General features: G+C 40.0%; 1 protein-coding gene across 1 annotated transcript; it reads right to left on the bottom strand.

Moving 5' to 3' along the window:
* Positions 1-10811: 10811 nt before the first annotated feature.
* Positions 10812-11951, bottom strand: LOC113318840 (glutathione S-transferase U17-like). Its single transcript, XM_026567096.1, has 2 exons — positions 11472-11951; positions 10812-11381 (listed from the first exon to the last, which is right to left on the bottom strand). The coding sequence occupies exons 1-2, from the start codon at positions 11799-11801 to the stop codon at positions 11010-11012; spliced, it is 702 nt and encodes a 233-aa protein (XP_026422881.1). The 5' UTR covers positions 11802-11951; the 3' UTR covers positions 10812-11009.
* Positions 11952-13023: the final 1072 nt, after the last annotated feature.

Raw genomic sequence — 13023 nt, 5'->3', positions numbered from 1 at the left:
GATGTGGACAAGAAATGGATGAAGTCTCCCAGTAAGTCTATAGATTAAAGACAAGGTGTGAAGTCATTCATAGAGTTTTCCAAGATTAATGGTGGTGGGAGTACTTTATTTTCAGGCCCTTGTCGACGTTGTATGAATGCTAAAGTTTTAGTTACATTGGGTGAGATCTCATTTCATTTGCTGAAATATGGTGTGCAAGAGGTGTACACAACATGGCGCTATCATGTGGAAAGTTCAGAAGCAGCACGTAACACTATATGTAGTCGATAATGATATTACAACAGGTTTGAATGAGAGTATTACACAGATGTGGATGAAAATGTTAGGGAAGGGATGGATGAGAATGCAGAAGCAGGTGTTGATGAGAATGTTGGAAATAGTAGGTATTAGTAATTTCATATTCTATACTACCAGAATATAGATGAATGACTAGGAGTGAAGCTCTTAAAACTCTTGACCTGCAAATTAACAAAGAAATATGAACATCTTGCCTAGCCATGGGAAAGATCTATCCAAATAACTTTGTTAGTGCCAGTTTAGTTGGACATCTATTATTCAATCTCAAATGCTTGGCCAGGGAGTTTCATGTTCGCTGCTTCTTAAGGACTTGAACAATTAATCATTCATGTATTAACTCTACTAGAACTGAAGATGTCTGTTTAAGGAAAACCTTGGCATGTTCTGAGAAGTGGTGCTGACACATACATGTTAATGTGGATATGCATGGCACTCAAAGAAGAAAAATATGCTTCCTGGAGAGGAATTCTCCCTATGCTTCAAGCCTAAGAGGATGAAAGGTGAAATATACACTGTCAATCCCCTTTACCCGTCCAATCACACACCTCTATGTGAAATAAGGACTAAATCTTACCTAACTTTATATCAGATTCGCCAGCCAATGAAAAAGTATTTAGACTAGAGGAAAAAGCGAGAATCATGACAGATGTTCCAGGATGGAAGGTCGGTGAAAGCTTTTAACACTCTACTGATGTCTGGTAAGAGGCTTGCATGTATAACTTTGTGAAAGTGGATTTTCTTTTTTGTTGTCTTGGTTTACAGCTAGTGGACATAGTTCTTTCAGTTTGGATTTCTATGCTCCTTCTTGAATTAGATTCAGAACCATGATAATATGTTACCTGGAGTCAATTTTAGTAGACTGTCTTGGTTTGTTGTATGGAGTTTAAAAACAGGAAAATAAAAGTACTCATGTGTTATGGATGCTCTAGTTAGTGCATTTTGAGTTGTATGTGAAGATGACGAAGAATACTCCGAGGAGGATTTACTTGTTGCGTATTTTGAGTTGTGTTTTGTTGCTTCTTTGCATTTTGAGTTGTGTTTTATTGGTTGTATGCATTTACTTGCTGCGTATTTTGAGCATTATTTCTTCCAGTTTACTTGTCATAATAATGCTGCCTGTTGTATTTTGTAGGATTGCCTACATCGAGTTTTCTTATACCCAAGCTTTCAACAAAGCAAGCCTGTAAAGGATATAAAGCTGAGTTAATCTATTTCATCAGAAAGGGTGGAGAACAAAGCATCTTCAGGATTTGTAAGTCTCATGTATTCAAGTTTTGTAAGTTTTGTAGGAAGTTAGAAATTTGGAACCTTCCATGTATTCCCTTAGAAAATTGATACTTAACAAAAAAAAAGGTTTGGTACTTAAAGAAATTTCAGTTCTTTTGTTATATAAATTTGATATGAATGAATGTGATATGAATAGATTGAAGAAATTGTTGTTGAGTGTGGATGATGAATGTATTGAAAGGTGTATGCAGGGTATTGAATCTAGAATTCTGGCTTATTTCCTGCAGAAAATGACCTGCCAGTCAACATTGACCTGGTCAAAATTAGTCAACGGCAGTAAAAAAAATTCTGTTACAAAAAAGTTCGTAACGGCTCTGAGTTGTTTCAACTTGCCACATAGTAACGGCTAGAAGATGTTACGGTGACGATGTTACAAAAAAATTTGTAATGGTCCTCAACTGTTACCACGTGTCATTTCGTAACGACCCTCAGCCGTTACAACCCAGAATTCGTAACGGACCCATTGTCGTTACCCAAAAAAATGTAACACACCTTTTTGAACAGGCAGGAGCCGTTACAACCCGTTTTAGTAACGACTCAGTTTTGTTTATAATCCCAAAATTTGGTGTAGTGTTATAAAGGCTTTCTTTCCTGCTACCACACTCTACTATCACAACCCATACTAATGTTGAAATTTGAAATAGATGAGCAGCATCTTCCATTTCTCTATCTATTAGTCGTCTACAGAAAGCCAAATTCCAATTTGCACCATCATAGCTTAAACAATCTTGTACAGTTGCATCTTGCAATCTACTTATCTTGAATAAAGAAGGAAATAAAAACTTCAAATCTTGACCATTCATCCAGGAATCCTTCCAGAAAAGTACTCTGTCACCAGAATTCACTTGCAGGGTAGTATTCTTCCTTACTTTATCACTGCATTTCAAAATGCCTACCCACAAACTCTTCCCAGTAGGATTATTAGTAGAATTTGGGGGGAAATCCTTAGTGTTTCCACCAAACTTACAATGAAAAATTCTTAGTGCCTAATCTCATTATCATACCTCCAAATCCATTTGGAAATGAAGCCCAAAAACCGAGTAGTATGATTTCGGTTCTGGTTTGAGAGGAAACCGAACCGAACCGAGCCATGTACACCCATATCAATACAGGTGCATTACCAATCTTGAAGCACCCGCATTTAATAGTAGGTTACGCAAACTATTGAAATCATACATATCCCTAGAATCGACAATTACTTTTCATTTTCATAGTCGATTGTTTATATCTGATAGGAAATATATTTAAGCCTTGCCAACTTTGGTTATACAAATCTCCAAATCATATCAATTCTCAAAAACCGGTAGGCGTTCTTTATTGTAGGAATTACCTATAGATCCTATTATAGTGTTCTTACTTAGTGGCAGGTCCACCCACTAAAGCCCAGTAATCGGAGGTCCATAATAAAAAGAAAACAGAAAAATGGACCCAACTTTTTAAGCCCTGGTCCTGCACACATGTGGAACATATGGGGACGTATTTTTAAATACCGAAAACACCCTCAAGTATATAAAAGCAGTAACCAAATCCATTTCTTCTTCATTTTCTCGATCTATTCTTCTTCTTCTTCATTTTCTCACCATATGTTACGAAAACACCATCAAGACTGTTGCAGGATGTTCAATACGCAACAAGATAGGGTCCAGAGTTCGTTGCAACTTCCACCGAGGATCGTCAAGATTGTTGTTAAAAAATACAGGAGGAGAAAACCCTAGAAAAAACCTCCTGAAAAGTGTCCAGAAGTTTCCAGTTTGGACACCTTCAACAATCATTGTTGTAGAACAGTTAATCATAATTGTTGCAGTCCAGTTTTGATTTCAATCACTACAGTCCATAAGATCGCAGCTGCTGCAGTCCAGTTAATCGCAGTTACTGCAGTCCGGCTTCACAGTCGGAAGTCACCAAAACTGACTCGCTGCAAAGATCACTAAAATTGTTGGCAGGATGTTCGATCCGCAACATGTTCAAGTTTGAAGTTTGAAGAAATTGCTTCCACTAATGAATCATTAACATGCTCAACAAAATCACTACTGTCATGTTTGCGGGTTTTTCTAGTTGTCCACATCTCTAGGTGCTTGCAAAGCCTAGAAAATCCATCCTGAAAAGATCACAAAGAGTGTACTCCCTCCGTTTCAAAAAGACAGTCCGCTTTGACTTTGTCAAAATATTAAGGAGACCATAGTATTTTACTTGACTACTCTTAGTTACTTACCTATTTTATTTTAATAAAAATGTAGCAATAAAAACTACCTAAATTTGTTAAGTAGATTGTAGATTCGAAATATAAAAGGAAAATTAAAAGATGTCAAATTTATGGAGTATAAACTTTATATGTAATTTAATTGTTAGAGTAAAATATATATTCTCTTAAAAGGAATGAAAGATATATTTGTTTCCTTAATCATATAGATTTCTTTAATATCTTAAATCGGGTCCCAACAAAAATAAATTTATGAATATAAAATATTTAAGGGTATATTAAAGACTTCATTGGAAAAATATGACTATAAACAGAAGTTGGACACAATTTTTAAACGGACGAAAATGGAATAGAGGACGGTCTTTTTGAAACATAGGGAGTAATAAAATTTCCGCAGAAAAGTTCATGAGAAACGACAACAGTCCAAGAAAGCTATTGCTGAATGTTTAAGGACAAAAGGCTCGTAGAAAAGATCGCACTTCCTTGTACATGTTGCAAAAAGTTCGAGGTAAAGATAACAGACCCGAGAACTGTTGCTAAAAACTAAAGGCAAAAGAAAAAACGTGGAAGAAACCTTCAAACAGGCCGACGGGTCGAGCCGGCGAGTCAAGCCGGCGGACCAGCGGGGTGTCGTCCACCCCCGTTATTTACATTCACCCACATTACTTTCTGTCACCTACGTCAGCGATGTCGTCCACTCTCGTTATATACATTCACCCACGTTACTTTCTTTCACCTACGTCAGCGGTGTTATTCACCCTCGTTAAGTTAACGTCAGCAAGCCACGTCAACAGCATCACATCAGCAACAATGTCCAGTTAGCGAGCGCCATGTCAGCAACGAGGTCCAGCCACTAGGCGCCACGTCAACAACGAGGTCCATCCAGCGGTGCCACGTCAGCAAAAATATAACACTTCAGCACACCACGTCATCATTGGGTGCCGCATTTACTGGTCACGCCAGGATGCCACGCAAGCAAGCTACGTCAGCAGGCGGCTAGACTGAATTCCGTCCGGCTGCGACGATAATTTTCCCGTGCATCACGAGATAACTTAACTGGGTGGGCTTCGGATATTTGCGCCCCACTACTTTATAACTGGAGGATGTTTGCACCTCACCTAGCTGGCTGAACCGACTTAGCCAGCTGAGCCGTTAGCCCAGACAAGCCAATGGCTTGCCTGATTTTTCAGCCCTATGCTATTAACCTTGTGGATTTTTACACCCCACTTCGTGGGCTTAGCCAACTACACTCATCTCTTGGGCTTGGTGATCGATCTCATTTCTTTTATATCTCCTTTATATGACGTCCGAAATGGATGATTTTGGCTCGTTGTGATCGTATTTCAATATCCTACATCATGAAGGTAAAATTTCTACATCTGGAGAAGAATATTTTTGGAGCAATCACATCATCAACATCATAGAGGCAGAATTTCGACGTTCGGAGAAAAATTATTTTTGAGTTTCGAGCAGCGACATCGGAAAAGGACGCATTTAATCACCAAATGAAGTCATTGTGAAATCTTCAAATTTGTGAATGTTGTTGTGTTGAGTTTTATGCACAACATGCCCATGTGCAAAGATGGTGAGTGCTAGTTCGATTCATAAACCTCAACACACTCATGTTCGGTGCTAGTTAAAACTGCTACAGTCCAGTTGATCGAACTGCTTTAATTCAGTTCCTCAGCAAATGCTGCAATCCATTTAATCGAACTGATGTAGTCCAGTTTCTCAATAATAGCTGCAGTCCAGTTGATCGAACCGCTGCAGCCCTTTTTCGCATAACTATTACAGTCCAGTTGATCGAATTGTTGTAGTTCAGTTCTTCAGCAAATGCTGCAGCCCTGTTGATCGAACTGATGTAGTCAAGTTTCTCAATAATAGCTGTAGTCCAGTTGATCGAACCGCTGCATCCCTTTTTCGCATAACTATTACAGTCCAGTTGATCGAACTGTTGTAATCTAGTTCCTCAGCAAATGCTGCAGTCCAGTTGATCGAACTGATCCAATGCTTTTTCGCATAACTGCCACAGTCCAGTTGATTGAAACTGCTGCATCCAAATTTTCTTAATAACTGTCACATTCCAGCGGATCGCAGCTGTTGTAGTCTAGATCCACGGAAACTGTCTGCAATCCTGTTTTGATTCGACTGATGCACTCCAGCCCCACAGACAATTCCATTTGCTAATTAAATCCATGACACGAACCATAAATCGTCATCACCAAGACGACACGCTAAGTCAATCACACCAAGCATAGCCACTGCTACAGAGCCAAACTGTTCGAACAATCTTCTTCAGCATGAGGTCGTCGTGATGCTACCCCTCATTCAACATAATAGTATCGGTGTGATGCTATATCCCACTCATATCATGATGTCGTATCTCACACAATGTTATAACATCATCTTGACTTCCAAGTCATCTTTGGCGTCGCCAGCATGCGTTCGAAAGTCATCAAGAGAAGCCAAGCCATTACACCAAGTCGATGCTGACTAAAACGTCGTTCTTTCAACCAAGCTGCATGCACCTAAGACGAACTTCCACGACAGAGCCACCTGAACAGAACCAACAACTTTTGGATGCTTCCTCCAAACAACACAATTTATGCAGAATTTCGGCCCAAGCCGAAGCGTGAGCTAAGCCACAATAGACTGTAAATTTCCGACCTATTGAATTATATCTCCAGATAATTTCATTATATCATACTCATTGGTTGTCAGCAGAAAATCAACCGTCACATCTGCACCTTTTCCATTCATCAGCATCACATTAGCGATCAAGTCGATTAACTCGCCGATTTTTGGTTCATCACGTTTGACAATATGGAGGCAAAAATTGTTGCTCTTCGGAAATTTTAATTTGAGGCATGGTGCAACCACATAAAAAATGGTCATCAACCAACGTCAAGTGAAAACTCCATTTCATCTCCAAGTCCACAAAATGATATGTTTCCAAAATTCGTGGAATTGTTGTCTACAACATCCTTGAAGTTACAGCTTGTTGTGATATTTGTCTCAAAAGTTCGTCGGCAGCAAGATCGATCTTGAGCAACTCGTTTGATTTTCAAGTTCGGAGGAATTGTTGACGTTTTAGCAACATGCAGTTCGACAATCATCGCCACTAGGAAACATCAGCATAGCCAATGGACCTCCTAAGCACCGTATACACGGAATCACAATAGTACATCTCATGAGGTACGAAATATTTTCGCATCATTTCATATATGCATAATTTTGTTCAATCGGACACCTACAGTGTGGCGAGCGTTTTCGCATGCCAGGGCATGCGGAGATGCACACATCTCATCTCTGCGCGTATCTGGGATGATCGGATTGCACACATCTCATCCCTGCGCGACTTCCAGATAGTAGACAAACCTTCAACCTCATTCCATGCGCGAGCAATATGCAGCAAGGAAGTGCACCCTTATGCGAGCATTAAGCAGCATGACAATGGATGTCTTCTGAGGGCGAGTTGCATATCACTTCAACATGGATGACCATCACTTGGTGGCGAGATATGTAACACCTCATTGTCTAAAGTATATCTTTCAGAGCTAGTTGCGTAACACTCCATACACTTGGGGGCGAGTTACGTAGCACCTAAATGCGATACAAAATTCAACTGCTGAAAATCGGAACAAAGGGAAACTTGAAATTCTTAATCCTACAACGAGTTACAAGATTAAGAGGGGGCGAGTCTACATCCTAATATTTCGACTCAATTATTGCAATCAGTAACGTTAAATTGCTACAGTTAAGTTGATCGAACTACTGTAGTCCAGTTCCTAAGCAACTGCTGCGCTCATTTGGACGCAACTAATGCACTCCAGTTTTTCTCATCAATTCTGTACTCAGTTGGACGCAACTGATGCAGTCTGGTTTTATTTGTAACTGTTACACTCAGGTTTATCGAACTGTTTTAGTCCAGTTCCTCAGCAGCTGCTGCAGTCAGATGATCAAAGCTACTGCATTCCAGCTATGTTCGCAGCTCCTGCAGTCCAGCTGATCGCAGCTTCTGTAGTGCAGCTTTGCTCGTTGCTGCTGCAGTCCAGCTGATCGAAGCTACTGCAGTCTAGCTATGTTCGCAGCTTCTGCAGTCCAGCTGATCGCAGCTGCTGCAGTGCAGCTTTGCTCGTGTTGTTGCAGTCCAGATGATCGAAGCTACTGCAATTCATCTATGTTCGCAGCTCCTGCAGTCCAGCTGATCGAAGCTGCTGCAGTACAACTTTGCTCGTTGATGCTGCAGTCCAGCTGATCGAAGTTGTTGCAGTCCATCCCTGTTCGAAGCTCATGCAGTCTAGCTGGCCGTAGCCGTTGCAGTGCAACTTTGCTCGTCGCTGATGTAGTCCAGCTGATCGAAGCTGCTGCAGTCCAGCTGATGGAAGCTGCTGCAGTCCCGCTATGTTCGCAGCTCCTGCAGTCCAACTAATCGAAACTGCTGCAGTCCAGCTGATCAAAGCTGCTGCAGTCCAGCTCTGTTCGCAGCTCCTGCAGTCCAGCTGATCACAACTGCTGCATACCAGCTTTGCTCAAAGCTGTTGCAACCCAGTTTTGCTCATTACTGAAGAGGACAGTTGTTTGTGGCCGTCACAATCCAGTTTACCACAATCATTGCAATCCAGTTCCTCGGAAACTATTGCGATCTAGTCTACATCACTGCTGCTATCCTAATTCATATAACTATTGACGACATATAAAAATCGATGTCACATCCAGTAGCATAACCAAGACCATTGGAGGTCCAGCAGCACACAAAGTCTGTTTCCATCCCAATGATTGAAGGATCACACCCTTTCGTTCACAATTGACGCATATCAGCATATTATTGACAACATCTTAGTACCAACATCTACCGCTTCCCCGTTTGGACAGAAATTACTATCAGTTTACAAATTCAAGTTTCACTTACAACAACTGTCAACATGGATTCTAGCATAAGTGACTGCAAAAGTAGCTCATGTTTTCCAACAACTGTTACCAGTCTATTTCGACACCACTGCTGCAGTTCAGTTTCGCGTCAACCAATACAGCCCGATTTCGATTCAGCTGCTACAACCTAGTATCGCATCAACAGCTGCAGCTCATAATTGTTTCGCATCAATCACTGCAATCCAGTTTCACTAGTAATTGTTCGGGTCATCTCTCGACGCAACCACTGCACACCTTTTTCAGGAAACTACTCTGCTTCAGTATCACGCTTCCATCGCAGACCAGTTTTTTTACAAAACAACGGTTCATGCTCAATTCTTACTAGCCAATCTTTCAATCATAATAGCCTCACTTGGGGGCGTCTTGGTTATGATTTTCGCAAACAGCAAGGGAAGGTTTCCAATCACTTCAGTAACAATAATCCACACTTGGGGGAAAATTTAGTCATTGATCAAGGGAAATGAAATTTTCTTAACCCCCAACAAGTTGGAAGTTAAGAAGGGGCGATGTTTATACCATGAGTAAAAATACCACATAATATGCTAGAATATTTTTTTTGGGCCACTATTCGGCTGCCACCACCCTACCAACCGACGTGGCTACCAACTAGTCAAGTGCTTCATGAAGTCAATGACCGGTCAAAGGTCAAAGTCAACGACCAGTTAACGGTCAAAGTCAACGATCGGTCAACTGTCGAGGCCATGTTGTCGATGGTGTTGCCATACAGTTTCCACCAATATCGCCGATGCTGCTGCCAACCAGTTTCCAGCCAAGTTGCCAGTCGCACTGCCAACCAGTTTCCAGCCAAGTTGCCAGTCGCACTGCCAACCAGTTTCCAGCCAAGTTGCCAGCCTCACTGCCAACTAGTTTCCAGCCCAATTTCCCGTCGTGCTGTCATCCTGTCTCCATGCATTCAACAACGAATGTCATCCCTGTCAGTCAAAGTCAAGGTCGATCGCCAAACCCGCAAGCCCATGTTAATTTAGCTTGTTTCCATCGATCCAGTTCAAGAACCCTGGGGGAAGTTTCTGGAAGGTTCGTTGACCAATTTCTACATGAAATATTCTGGAATATTCCGGGAGGCATGTAGGGAAACTTAATACAATTTATGGCCAGAAGGCATGCAGGGAAACTTATTACAGTTTATGGTCAGGAGGCATGTAGGGAAACTTAATACAGTTTATGGCCAGGAGGCATGCAGGGAAACTTAATACAGTTTATGGTCAGGAGGCATGCAGGGAAACTTAATACAGTTTATGGTCAGGAGGCATGCAGGAAACTTATTATAGTTTATGCCCAGGAGGCATGCAGGTAAAACTTAATACAGTTTATGCCTACCTCGCAATTAGTAGAGAACCCGAATTCGCAACTTTATAAATAAGGGGAATTATAACCCTGATAAGGGGCTAGCTAATGGAGAGAAAAATCCATTTTAATCTGATATCAACAAAACATCAGTCTCCAAGGGGATTCGTCCGTGGATATAGGCAAAACTTGCCGAACCACGTAAAATTCGTGTCTCTCATCTTTATGCTTGTTTCATGTTTTTAACCATGTTTTCCTCATCATCACCAAAATCGTACATATTTCTGGGTACAAATAGTAACTTACTAACAACACAACTCGTTGTGAATCTACGGGTTAAAAAAAAAGAAACAAGTTATTGAATAACTTTAAAGGATATTTTGGTCCTGCAAATATTAGACTCTAACACATTTTGTGAATTCCTTGATCCGAAAACCGCTCCCTATAACAAAAGTGAGCAATAATAACGAATGGCGTTATTGTTAGTAGTGGTTTCTTTACGGCTTAACGTATGTTGTTACTGTGGTCCAGCCCTTTTCGTTTTACAGATCTTGTCTTCTCCTTTGATCACTCCTTCCTCTCTATATTACGGACCTACGGTTATCCTACCAGGCTGTACGCACTTCGCTACATGTACCACGCAATTGTATAATAGCTGTTGAAGTTCAACCGCATGTACTGTTTATTGTACTAGACTAGTGGGTAGAAGTTCATCGCATGTCAGGAGCCCAAGAGCTCAACTATTATCCGTGCAGGGAGGGAGGGTATCAAGCTGTAGTGATTAATTTTCTTCGATAACACAGTGTTTTCTACTCCATTAAACAGTACATACTACTAAAATTTATTACGAAAAACTCAATTAGACCATTACTACAGCTACTGTTCTTGATCATTACTACAAACAGTTCTTAAGCATTGCTACACAACACTGAAAAAACAAACACAAAGCTTAAACATCTCTAAGATATTTCATTGTTAACAACTTTTTCTAGTTTGAAGGAGGAGGCTTAGATCCAAAGATCTTCTTAGCAAACTCCATGAGAGCATCAGTTTCAGGCATAACAGATTTAACTGTTTCATCGGCACACAACTTCTCAGCCCATTTTGTAAGCCCTGGAACTTTTGTTTCATCAAATAGTTTGATTCCATTCATTTTCTCTGTAACTCTAATCCAACCTATATAACACCCAAATGCAATATCAATGTATCCAATTTTTTCTTCCCCGAAAAAGTCTTTTCCTTTACTAGTTTTCTGATAAGCTTCTTCCAGTATACCAAAAGCTGCAATCGCCTGTTCAATGGCTGCTTTTTTTTCTTCTGCATCCTTACTCTTTGCAATCCCCATTAAAGACGGAAAGAACTTGAACAAAAACAAAAACCAACAAACCCCCAGTTTAGCAACACATTAGAATAGTTTGAAAACAAAATAAAGTTTGAAAATGATTATTACCTTGTCATCAATGTAGGTTGCCCAGAAACGAGCAATGGAAGCATCATAAGGATCAGACGGGATGATAGAATGTCCAGCAGAAGCCCAAACATCATCAATGTACTGAACAATGATCATTGATTCACAGATGGGTTTATCACCATGAATCATAACAGGAATTTTCTTGTAGACAGGATTTGATTTCAAAAGAAGTTCACTTTTGCTGCCAAATGTCTCTTCAAGAAAATCATACTTGACTGATTTAATGTTGAGTGCAATTCTAGGCCTCATCACAAATGGACTTGGCCATCCACCTAAAATCTTTACCTCCTCACTTCCTGATCCTGCCATGACTAAACTTAGTGGAAGAAGAAAATTCTGATCTAGTTTTTCTTGCTTTCTCTTTGATTCTTGAATTGATATTTATGAACCCTGAAAGTGTGTGGTGAAAAAGTTAAGGGGGTCTGTGTGGTTATAAATAGGGTTGAAAAATGTTGTTGAGTGTGAAAGGATGAAGTTGGACGGTGTGAACGCTCTAAATATAGGCTGAGGTATGAAATTACGAACCATGGACGAAAGTAGACATGGGACAACATTTTAAGCGATCCCTTTTTTAATCACACATTGACAGTAAATTACCGGTTAGAATACAGTGTTCTTTCATTATTTCTTGGATTACTTGAAAGTTGTCAACAAAACTTTTTTTTATTGGTTGGTCTTTTAATGACTGTATATATCACTTGATCTGATCTCTCCATGTTTTTTTACCTTTAGATTGGGGAAGCTGGTAGATTGGATGGCTGTAACTTTAAGTATTTGAGCCAAGGAACGTCATTGGTGACGGAGGGTACCCGCCATCTAATTTGGCTAACATGAATGTTTTCAACTTCCAGAATGTTCTCAAGAATCTCAACTTTTCGTCCATTCCTTCGAATCTTGACCTCCACTAGACGGATGTGGATTTATCTGTTAATAATCTAGAATGGACAAGGATGAAATCAAGAGAATTCTTTTGTTTTTTTTTTTTCTCCGGAACAAAAAAAAAATCTTGTTTGAGGCGAAGAAAGAGATCTCAAAATTTTGAAAAAGTACACCTTGATGTAAATTGCCGGTTAGAATCCACATTGAAAATGAATCTCTAACATATAACTTGGGAGTTCAATCCCCTACCAACTGGACTAATCCTGTTGAATAGTGTGTAAATCGCCGGTTACACAAAATCGCATATAGTAAGTAACTTTCATATTTTATTTAGATGAAGATAAATGTCATATTTTATTTTATTTTTGAAAATAATGATCGCTAGAATTGGTTGGTTGTTTCATAACTTGACTGTATTAACTTGATCTGACCTCTCCATGTTGTACAATACATAGATTTGGGAGGTCGGTAGATTGCATGGCTGTATAAGCATTTGAGACCACAAACGTCATTGATGACGTAGAGCACCACCGTCTAATGAATGTTTTTAAACTCCAGAATAGAGCAAAATATTCATAAGCCGCGCCTGTTCACAGGAACGGAAAAATTGTATGAGGGCCAACTTTTTATTACCTAAAGCTTATGAAACGAT

This window comes from Papaver somniferum, chromosome 10, assembly GCF_003573695.1.
Source record: "Papaver somniferum cultivar HN1 chromosome 10, ASM357369v1, whole genome shotgun sequence".
In the NCBI taxonomy this organism is placed as follows: domain Eukaryota; kingdom Viridiplantae; phylum Streptophyta; class Magnoliopsida; order Ranunculales; family Papaveraceae; genus Papaver; species Papaver somniferum.
This window is presented reverse-complemented; position numbering and strand designations above follow the sequence as displayed.

What these genes read in the sequence shown, in the direction of transcription:
- LOC113318840 (XM_026567096.1), bottom strand. Translation starts at nt 11,801, where the DNA reads ATGGCAGGATCAGGAAGTGAGGAGGTAAAGATTTTAGGTGGATGGCCA. An exon ending in CAACCTACATTGATGACAAG is followed by an intron (nt 11,382 to 11,471) that starts GTAATAATCATT and finishes TTTTTGTTCAAG; the next exon opens with TTCTTTCCGTCTTTAATGGG.